The sequence below is a fragment of the Neomonachus schauinslandi genome, chromosome 15, assembly GCF_002201575.2.
Source record: "Neomonachus schauinslandi chromosome 15, ASM220157v2, whole genome shotgun sequence".
NCBI classification, from domain to species: domain Eukaryota; kingdom Metazoa; phylum Chordata; class Mammalia; order Carnivora; family Phocidae; genus Neomonachus; species Neomonachus schauinslandi.
In genome coordinates, this window is record NC_058417.1 from 57,350,832 (window position 1) to 57,361,870 (window position 11,039).

Here is an 11,039-nt window from a genome sequence, read left to right on the forward strand (position 1 = left end):
CATGCAAATCCGGACGTCAGCGGGCGGGGCCTCGCCGGGCCCAGCTCGGCGTCAGGGGGCGGGCCGCGGCCGGGATTGGCGCAGCCGGGCCTACCGGAGGCCCCGGGCCTGGGCGGCGGGGCGGGGGGGGGGGGGGGGGGAAGGAAGGACGCGGGAGGGGGCCGGAGGAGGAGGGCGCCGGGGAGGTGCAGGGGGAGGGACCCGCGGGCCCGGGAGAGGGAGGGAGCGGGACCCGGCAGGAGAGGTGTGTCGGCTGAGGGCGCAGAGCGGGCGGAGAGCTTGACACGGCCGGGAGGGTCTCGGCGGCGACCCCTCGCCTGCAGCTCGGCGCCTGGGCCTGCCCCTCCGCCTCTCATTCTCGGTGTGCACCGCCCGGGGACCCCTGCTGGGGGCCACGGAAGCATCCACTGCAGTTTCCAGTTGCACAGAATTGCGTCATGTGCACACACAGGGTGAGCCGCCGGCAGGGGGCGGAATCGGGGCAGGGGTAGCTCGCACCCCCCACCCTGCGTGCCCCGCCCCGCGAGGCTTTGGGCATTTAGGAAGGCGAGGCACCGAAGAGAAAGGGAAGGGAGAAGGAGACAACTGGGTTCAGAGGATCGCCGGGGAGAGCGGGAAGAAGAGGCGAGCAAGAGGACGGAGGAGCAGCCAGTCTGGGGCCCTAGCGCTCCAGAACCTTACCAGAAGGGGGCTCCGAGTCCGATCCCACCCCAGATCCTGACCGGCTCCCAATTTACCCTCGGCACTGTCCTTGGTGGGGCAGGGGCGGGAAGCCTAGTTTCCAGCAGCAACCCCGCCAGCCCCAACCCCGCGGCCAGGCAGGACGAGAGGGGGCGACTACAGAGGGGGCGCAGGGGATGTCCAGATCTGCTTGGGGGACCGAGGGGACTTGGTGGGGTCCCAGGAAAGGCATCGAAGGAGGGAGTGGGGAGGGCTGAGAAGAGGTTCAGGCTGAGCCAGGGGCACATCGAGGCTGCACAAAGGGGAGGCGAATGCGATGGCCGAGGAGCCAAGCACCCTGGTCCCCGACAGCCAGCCGAGCCGAGGCCCTCCTGACGCAGCCTGAGAAGCCGCTGAGTGTGAAGTTTAGCACCTCCGGCGGCGAGACGGCGCGTTCGGCGTGCCGCTCCAGCGTCCGGCTGGGGGAGCTGCTGCGCTCCACGCGGCCTCCCGAGGGCGCCGCCCGCGGGGCCGCGAGCTCGCTGGGGTCGCGGCGAGGGGTGAGGGGACCTGGGGAGGGTGCAGGAGGGGCAGGGCGCGCTTGCCTTGGGGTGTGTCCGGGCCCCCTGCTCCTGGCCCCTGAAGGACTGGGAGCAGGAAGCTTGCGCAATCCCTTGGCTGAGCGTCCATGGAGAAAGAAAAAGAGCAAAAGCCGAGCGAGAGTGGAACGCGCGAGGGGGGCGGGCAAAGAGCCATCCGGGTCTCCGCTCCCGCCCTGACACACGTCCCAGAATGCTGGGTGGGGACTGCGCGGGGGCTTGAACGAGCCGGGGAGGGCCGAGGTGCTGAAGCGAACCCCCAAAGCATACTCGGCGCTCGCGTTCTCCCAGGAATCCAGGAGAAGCCTGGAGACAGTCTGGTGTTTAAGAACGCACACGTTGACTCCATTCCACCACTACCTCGCAGCTCCTGCGGCGGTGGCCGTTTCTGTTTCGGTGTCGGCCGCTGCCCAAGACGACTAGCGTGGCTCCTCCCTTCGAGCGGTTCTGGGAGTGGGGGCTCGTCTTCTGGCGGCATGAGAGAGGGGCTAGGTCTGCAGTGACTGCTTTCTGACAAGCTCGAGGCACAAACCCAAGATTCCTCGAGGAGTCGGGGTGGCCGGGAAGGGGGGGCGGCCGGGGAGGGGGGGCGGCGGCTGGGGCTAAATGGGGCCGCGCCTGCCTGTAGTCCTCGGGTGGGGGTGGGGGGCTCTCGGGGTTTATAGGAGCTGGGGTAGGCGGAGTTTTGGGGATGGGGGACACAGGGAAAACTTCTTTCTCCTGTGTTTTGGGCTTTTTTTTTCTGACACTCTTGGCCAGGGCGAGGAGCTCTCGGGTGGGACGACTTAACTGCGAAAGGGAAGGGACCCCGAGGCTGGCGCGAGAACGACAGTCACCCCTACACGTAGAGCCAGCTGCCAGGCCATAGGCGCTTTCAGTCTGTCCGGAGGTATGATCGACCTTGTCCTGGACAGTCCCATCGTCCCGGGAGGGGCTGAGCTTCCCGACACTTCGCTTGCCCCCTCACTAGAAAATCCCCTGGAAAATCTGTCCCTAGTGGGTGTTTCCGCGCCATCCTGGTCAGGCTGCTGCAGCCACTGCGCAGCCAGGGATATCGGACACCGCCCTTCGAGGCCCGCTCGCTCTGCCCCCGCAGCTCCCCGGCCCGCGCTCCAGACCTCGGGGGCCAGGCGGCGGCACCCGGTGCCCCGACGGCGACTTTGCGCACGAGCCGGGCTGCGCCTGTGGCTGAGCTGGGGAGGAAGGGTGGCTCTTGCCGGCCAGTACAGCGGATCTTTTCTGTAGCTGCCCGTCTGGTAGTGCGAGCAGCCGCCAGGCTCCCCAGACGGCGGGAGGGGACGCCCCCAAGCTCCTCAGAAGCCCCGGGAGTCCCCGGCCGCCCCCGCTCCTGGCCTTTCTGCGCCAAGTGACCGAAATGCGCAGGCACCGGCAGAATGCGGCAACTCGCCCCTTCGCACTGTTATTTTGTCCTCGTGGAGGGTGGGCGGGTATGGAGAGAGGCTGACTCCCAGAGCCCCAGCCTCACCTTGACCTGGCCCTAGACCACCCCTCACCTGCCAGCGGGTGTGGGGAGGAGCTCAGGTCCGCGGAAGCACCAATGGGCTGCATGGAGGAGGCAAAGACAGAATCTGGGGGGTGCGGGCGGAGCGGGGAGCGCCCTAGAAGCTCCCCTGAGGCGTCCTGCGAGCCCCTCCTGGAAGTACGGCCTCCCCTACCATTCCACCTGTCTTGACCCCTCTGAGGGAACCGAAGGCGAGTGGAGCCCAAACTCGGGATTCCCAGAGCCTTCAGCTGGGGCCCCTGCCTCCGGGATATCCCGAGCCCCTCGGGGAACCCCGGAGAAGGGTCGCGGATCCGCGCATTTGACGCTGCCCCCTTCCAGCCAGGGACGGATTGCGCCCCTGGGTTCTGCTGAGGGGCAGAAGCCTTCCGGGTGCCACCTCAGGCTGGGGCCCCCGGGGCCCCCAGGGGCCCCAAGTGAGGAGCGATGCTGTCTCCCTGAGCCACAGCCTCCCTCATGGAGGGGAGAGGGTCCAAAGAGCAGACCCTGGAGAAGCCGGAGACTCCAATGGCCCTGGGCCAGAGGGTGGTGAGATTCCTGGTCGCTGAAGGGGCCTGACCCCACACGAACCCAGGGAAATAAACGACTTCGTAAATCTCCTCCCTGAATGGTCGCTCCCTGCAAGGAGTTACCACTTCCCGCCCACGGGGCCCAGGTCTGAGTTCTGCCCGGAAGGGACCGCCTGTGACTTCCCCGGCCAGTTCTAGACTAGCAAAGCTCTCGAGTTGGTGTGGCTTTCTAGGTCCCCGGAGGTGGGTTTCCAACAGCCAAGGGAGAATTTACTAGCATAACGACTACAAAATCTACCCAGCCTTTAACAAGGGCTCATTTCTCTCCTCCGTTCTTAGTTGGGGAACTTGTCTCTGACTTCAGCACTGGCGTTTGCAATTTTGCATTTTTAGCTGTGACTGACCTGGCTGGACTGTGCGTGGGGCGTAGGAGGAGAAGAGCGGGGAGGCGGTGTGGGAGCCCTGCACTCCACCGCCTGCACCCTCTCGGAGGGATGGCTTTGTTCCTAAGGGCGCCCCTCCGCCCTCTCTGCCCTCACCCCCATGTGTGTGCTCTTTGTTACACCGCCCGCGAAAGGTCGGCATTCATTTGGGGAGCAAAACCCCTGATGCCCCCGCGTCCCTCCACAGCGGGCTGCTCGGGGCTGAAGCTGGGGCGCCAGGTGGGAGGGCCGGGCAGGGTGCGCGGGCGGGGCAACGGGCCCGGCGCGCCGCCTGGTCGTGGCCCCTTGGCAGGCCCTGGGCATTCCCGGGGGCCACACCGGGGGTCGCAGGCGCAGAAGCGGGACGAGTAGAGTTGTACGACGTCCGCTGGCCCAACCCCTCCCCACGTCAGGGCAGCCTCCCCTGGCCAGCCTGGAGAAGCCCACGCGACCCCCCGCCACAGGCTCGGTCGCGGGGCTCCTGTCGGCCTGGTGATTTGCGCCCCCGGGATCCATATTTCAAATGTGATCTTTGGAGCCGCTTCCACCGCCCGCCGCCGCCGCCGCGCGCTCACAACGGCCTCTGCGTGCTGTGTGTTTTTCATTTGGGGTTGGTTTGCCCAAGGTCTCCCCGCGGGCCTCCTCTGCCCGCGAGGTCGCCCCTCCACGTCCGCCCCCTGTGTTTTGCTCTCGGATGCCCCCGTTGCGCCCCCGAACCCAGCGGGGCCCACACGCAGGGCAGATTTCTTTCTTTCCTTTTTCCAAACGAGAGCTGCTGCAGCAAAGCCGGGAATGAAATTAAAATCGCCAGGCGGACCCCGAAGTGGTCTTCAGCCGCAGCGCAACCCCACCCCACCCTCCTCCCAACCCCCCGCGCGCCCCCCGCCCGGCCTGGCGGCGCGCCGAGGGTGAAGCGCGCGCCCGAGAGGGTATTCGGTGAGGCGGGGAGGGGTGGGGTGGGGTGGGGTGCCGGGAGCCGCGGGCCGGGGAAGCTGGGCTCGCTATCGTTCCTCCCACCGACCCCGGAGTGGCGGGGCGGGCGCGATCGGAAGGGCCCGGTGCGTCTCCGCCTCCCAGGCTGGCCGGGAGCCGAGCCCGGCCGCGGCCCGGAACGGCGAGGACGCTGCTCGGAGGCCGCGTCCTGCGTAGCCCGAGCGGGGGAGGGGGCGGAGGCTCAGGAGCCGCGGCCGCGCGTCGCCAGCCAGCCGATCGATCCCCAGGGGCGGGAACGCGGCGAGCCCCGCTGGACCTGGGGGGGTGGGTGTCCCTGAAGGATCGAGGGGCGAACAGAGGGGGTGGTCAGGGATCCCGTGACCGTGGGATGGCGGCCGGGAGGGCCCAGCCAAAGCACAGCTCGGCCTGCAGTGCGGGGGCCCGGGGGCCGGCGGCGGGTGATAACGCCTCAGGCACCCCCAAAGTCCCATATAGTCTCTGTCGGGCCCCCGATTTGGCCACTTCCGGAGCAGAGCCTGGCTGCCGCGCAACTTCGTCCCTCCAAGTCCAGGCTCCCCCGTCCCCGCCCCACCCCCACCCCCGATGACGAGGTCGTCGGACGCGATCACCCAGTCCTGCCTTAACCGGCACCCCTCCCTCCTGAATCCTGATCGAAGTGGGTGGGGGTCCCCTTGACATCACCTCTAGAATGATCCCCCAGTTCTGTCCAAGAAGTCCCCTTCCCCAACTTGTTCCCGAGGGCCGTTTCCTGGGACGGTCTCTGCGGACCCCCCGAGGGATCCCCTTCGGCTCCCGGGGGGCCCTGGCCGTCGCCTCACCTGCGGGATCCGCGGCCCAGGCGGGGCGGGGGCAGGGGAGCCGAGGAGCCTGCACCCGCCGCGCCCTCCCCTAGGGGGCGGGCTCCCCTCGGGCTGGCCGGCGGCTGGGGCCTGGGCCAGGGCGGCCCTCCAAGCCTCCCGCGAGTGGGAAGGAGAGGCGCACGCAGGCAGAGCAAGGGGGGGGTCTCGCTGCAGAGCCCCGCGCGCCCCGCTTCTGGCCCACCCCCACCCTTCCTCCTCATTCTGGCTGCGAGGCTGCTGCTTTTCCAGCCAGAAACAAGCAGACCCAGAGCGACTTTGAACCTTAGGAGCCCCTGCACACCTAGGACCGAATGCATCTCAGTGGTGAGGGCCACTGTTTCCCAGAAGCGCCCCTTGCCTAGTGCCCTTCCCTTCTCACTGAGAAATCGACAGGAGCAGCATACGTACATCTTTTTATTTGAGGGTTTTCAAGGAAATCTCAGGTCAAGGGCATCCCAAACCCCCTTGTTCTGCTGTCAAAGGGCCAATAAGAAGCAAACTGATATTATGGTGCAGATTTCCCCAAAACAGCCCAGCCAGCTTGACTTAATGTGGGAATGAGTGAGAAGGGGGAGCCTGGAACAGAAGCCCCACCAGGGACTCTCTTCTCTAAACTGAGGTTCACTGAGGAAAAGTTGCTGTGTCTGACAAATGCCACTTCTTAAAAGTGCCCTGATACTTCCCTGTAAGGGGTGCTTCCCTGGGTTGCTGGCTGGGAGAATACTCCAAGAGATACCCCAAGTAGGGAAAAGGGACCCCCAGTCCTCATCCTCTGATAGGGACAATGGCCTTGAGAATGGCAGGAGCTAGGTTGGAATAGGTCTTGAGATTATTTATAATCACAGAAATTCCAGATAAAGTTCAGAATTTCTTTTTTTCTGGGCTCAGGTAGTCACTGATGGAGGAGGGAATGAGGTAAATGTAGCTGTGTGCATGTGTGTGTGTGTGTGGGGCTGGTAAAGGGCGTGAAGAGGGAGTATGCAGGCCCAGCCAGCCCCCGGATGCCAAGGCCCCAAGTACTTTTAGGGATCCACAAAAATGGTCTAATTTCTTTTCTTCTTCTTCTTCTTCTTTGTAAAAGTTGTTTATTTAAAAAATTATAAAATAAGTGTAGTATGAAATTTACCATTTTAACCATTTTCAAGAGGCATTGAACACATTCATTTTGTTGGGTAAGCATCACTGCCATCCAACTGCAGAACTTTGTCATCACCCCAAACAGAAACTCTGTGCCCCTTAAACACTAACTCTCCATCCCCCTCCGCCAGCCCCTGGTACCTACCATCCTACTTTCTATCCTATGTATTTGACTAAGTACCTTATATAAGTAGAATCGTACAGTGTTTGTCCTCTTCTGTCTGGCTTATTTTGCTCAGCGTCATGCCTTCAAGGTCCATCCATGTTTGTAGCAGGTGTCAGAATGTCCTTCCTTTGTAAAGCTGAATAATATTCCATTGTATGTCTATCTAATTTCTTTTAAAATCAGAAGAAAAAATCTTTAGGTCGAAGACAATGTCTTAATATATAATATTAGTATGTTCATCTTTATACCGATGCAGTTATAAGCTAATTTTTAATACTTTTTAAAAAAGATTTTATTTATTTATTTGTGTGAGAGAGAGAAATATTGAGAGAGAGCATGAGCGGTGGGAGGGGGGCAGGGAGAAAGAGAAGCAGGCTCCCCACCGAGCAAGGAGCCTGATGCAGGACTCATCCCAGGACCCTGGGACGATGACCCGAGCCAAAGGCAGACACCCAACCAACTGAGCCACCCAGGCACTCCAAGTTTTAATATGTTTTTTAGGGACGAAGCATCCACCAAGAGAACAGTGCCCAGGGCCCATGAAAGTTCTGGGAGAAGTTTCAAGAGTGGCACATCTGGGGAGACTTGGTGAGTGGAGCCCACCAGCTCTCCCGGTGGGTGGGGGTAGGTAATCAGCTGTTGGCCTTGGACTGATGGCTCTGAGAGCCCAGGACACTCACCTGCCTATGTGCCCTGGTACTTGTAGGTATCCTGGGGCCACTTCTCCTCATCTGGGAATGCAGGTTTCTGTCCGATGCTATTGAAATAAAAAGCATGTAAACATAATGGGAACACAGGACCTAGAAACACAAGGCCTGCCTTTCTTTCCTTCTTTTATTTTAAGAGTTTAGGTCCGCAGGGCTCAGGACTGGCTCTGGCTCTATGGATTTCTCCCGGATGTCCATCTGGCCTGTGTCTGTGAGTTGATTGCCTGCGATTTGACAGTAATGATTATAATGGGGTGATTTTGTATTCTTTGACTCATTCGGATCAGAAGGTTCAGAAACGGACCCAGGCCTCCCCCACCCCCATCCTCTTGCTTTTGAAGCTGTTTTTTTTTTTTTTTTAATTCTAAAGAAATGGCAAAATCTCATGGAAACAGATCCATATAGAGAAAGAGTCTTTCTCTTTTTGAACCTATTGGTGATTACTGGTTTCCTTTTTTGGCCTGGTGATGAAGAATGAGTCCTGTAAAAGCCAAGAAATATTGCACAGGATCAGGGCAATATCGCTTCAGAAGTCTCCGTGGGAGAGAAGTCTTTCTTGGAATTTTGAAAAACACGGCTCCAGCTGTTATGTATGCTGAGCTCTGTGTGGGGGTCGCTCACTCCCACGCCCTACCGGCAAAGACACATTCCCGTGTACACTGAGCCTGCCTTCTGCCTTCTTTCTCCAAATAGGCCCAGACAGACAGACAGACAGACGGACACAGATACAATGCTGCAGGTGTGAAAGTCACTGAACCAAGGGTGACTTAGCCCCCGATCGCGTGCCGCTGGCTTCTCAGCTTGACCTAGGGGGACCGCTCCTGCCCGCTGGCTCTCACACGTGGCAGGAATTAAGAAGCACCTCTGTGCTCTGTGGTGGGACCTGTGTGTGTCCCCGGGGACGTGTCCCAGTTCTGGGGCAGCTCTGGTTTTCAGAAAGGCAAGGCTGGTGTTTATGCACATAGTCTGCAGACACGGTGCACGCCGTTTCTGAGCAGCGTGGATGATGCTGTTTTCATATTGCTCATTAGAAGCCTGGTTATTTCCGAAGCAGAACCCCCCCACCCCCACAGACCCTCCAGCCCCACAGAGGAGCGCCCAGACCTGCCACTTTGGGATTCCTATGTCCACCCCCTGGAGAAGACGAGGGTTACGGTGGTCCAGCTCTACCAAGTCCAGCTGCTGGTAGGCAAGGGCTTTATTGTGACGTTCCTGAGACCAGGGGTGGGGCTCAGGGGGCATAAAGGAGGAGGTCCCCATTGCACAGTGGAAGGGCGGCTGCTGGTTGAACAGGAAGAGTCCCCCCATCTTCTGCTCAGGTCCTAGCCAAAGCACAGGGCCCTTCCCCTCCCTTGGGTCTAGCATCCCTGCTGGGAGGGGAGGGAGGTGTGCCTTTAAGACCAGAGACGCGCTGTGTGGGAGAGGTGCTTCTGGAAGAGCCGGGCTCCAGGTTGCCAAGGTGAATCTGTCAATAGAGTATTGAACAGGCCTGTCTGACTGGCCGTAATTGTGTTTCAAAACAGCCAGCTTCTGGTCCTCCTCACCTGTCCCAGAGCACTGCAGACAGGAGCCTAGCTGGGTAGGAGTCCCCTGGGACAGGAAGCCCAGCAGCACCCCACCTCTGCAAGGGCACAGTAGTCCACACAGAGGTGTTTTTTCTCTCACACCCCCCTCCGGCTTATGACCTGGACCTCCCGAGAGCCTGCCCCCTCCCTGGAAACTTCACCCAGAGTGCCTTGCCCCGGGAGGGACCCCCCCCCCCATCAGGTTTTCCTGACCGCCTGCCAGGCCCAGGCACATCCAGTGGGGCCGTTTGTCCACTTTGCAGGGCAAAATGAAAATGTGGGGGCCCCTTGTTCAAAAATTATGAACACGATGACAGAGCATTAAATCAGTGTGGGTCTGCGCAGGTCCCACGCCGTGGAGCTGGTCCTGTCCCCTCCCAGGGCAGCTCAGGGCCCGGTGTCTGCTGGCTTTCCGCGGATGCAGTTCGATTCATCTCTGGTCTCAGGGTCTGGTCCCCGAGCCCACCAGGCCGGTTCCCTCCAGCAGTCCAAGCCTCAAAATAGGTCAGCTGTCCCCATCATCCTGTCATCCCTGTTGAGGGAGACTCTTGTGGTGGCCCTGTGGTCAGGTGTCCAGCTGTGGCCAAGATGACCAGGCTAGTGTGGCAAGGGGGAGTTAGGAGGGGGCTGGGGCCAGGCAGGTGTGGGCTAGCTGTCCCCAAGCCTGCTGGCACGCTCCCTGCTGTGATGCTTACGCACGCAGTCACCCTCCTCCCTAACACCTGATAGAGTGTCTCTGCTCCTCCCTCCCTGCCCCATGAGCCGCCCAGCCAGAAGTGTCGGAAACCGAGGGGTCTGGCTCACAAGACACTCAGAACTGGTCAGTGAGGGCTGTTGGGATAGGGAGAGACCCTGGGCAAGCTGGACACCTACTGATAGTCTCTCTGCCATGAAGTGGCAAGAACACAGCGTAATTAGAGTCAGACCCACTGGCTTTCTCTTGACCTTCCCACCTGCTACACTCCAGGCTTCAGTTTCTTCATCTGCAAAAAGGAGATAAGACCTCAGCTCAACACCCCTACAAAGGCCGCCAAAACCCCATGTGACCTGACCCTGTCACCTTCTGCCTTACTCTCCTCTGACTTTCCTCTTGAACGCTGCTCTAGCCACACGGAATCCTCAAACACTCCAGGCACACTGGGGCCGCAGGGCCTTTGCACTGGCTGTGGCCATAGTCTGGAATAGATAGCTGCAAGGTTCTCTCCTTCTCCTTCAAGTCTTTTCTCAGATGTCATCCTTTTTTTTTTTTTCACTTGTTAGCATTTAATGAACCTCCCTCCACTTGGCTTCAAGCTACCAGGACACAGGTTCCCCCCACACCCCTAATCTTCTCCTCAGCTTTCCCAAAACTCTGTGGCAGCCCGATCGCACCATGTCAATGATAGGAGCAGCTCGGGTCTCGTTTCTGGCAGCATTTCCCCGTGTCTGCTCACTGACCAAGGCCCACAGTTTATAAATGTTGACAGTTGGGCAGAAGCTCTGGTTCCCCTTTAAGTGGGATGGCATGTCGGTAGCCCAGACGAGAGAGCCCGATGTCATCTTTTCAATGTGCTGCTCCTGACCACCCTGCTCCTGCAGCCCCCTGTGTCCCCAGTCCCCCTGGGCCCCTTCTTGGAGCACCCACTTCACCTTCTAAGGGACAGTGTCCTCTGTGCATTGCTGAGGATCCTTGTCTCTCTCTTCAACACCCAACATGGGGCTTGGACTCGCGACCCCGAGATCAAGAGTCACAGGCGCTACGGACTGAGCCAGCCGGGCACCCCGATGCAGATCAAATGTAGAAGGGTGCCAGGCCCATAGCCATTGCATTGTGAATGGCACGAGAACTTGAGGAAATGCCCTCCCCGTATTAAAAACTCACTGGATTCAGCGCAGAAGTTGCTCACATCGTGACGAACAACAAACTGGACACACTGCTCTCTCACGGTCCTGTCGCTGGTCAGCTGCGGTGAAAGGGTC

At 60.4% G+C, this 11,039-nt stretch overlaps 1 protein-coding gene across 1 annotated transcript in view; it reads right to left on the bottom strand.

Moving 5' to 3' along the window:
- Window positions 1-10,586, bottom strand: part of CBX4 (chromobox 4) — a 16,754-nt gene extending 6,168 nt beyond the window's left edge. Inside the window, exons 1-5 of the mRNA XM_044921403.1 lie at window positions 10,452-10,586; window positions 8,670-8,727; window positions 2,774-2,848; window positions 1,058-1,230; window positions 95-108 (exon numbers count right to left, since the gene is read on the bottom strand). Coding sequence (XP_044777338.1) covers window positions 95-108; window positions 1,058-1,230; window positions 2,774-2,848; window positions 8,670-8,727; window positions 10,452-10,586 — 455 coding nt within the window. The remainder of the gene's footprint in view (window positions 1-94; window positions 109-1,057; window positions 1,231-2,773; window positions 2,849-8,669; window positions 8,728-10,451) is intronic.
- Window positions 10,587-11,039: the final 453 nt, after the last annotated feature.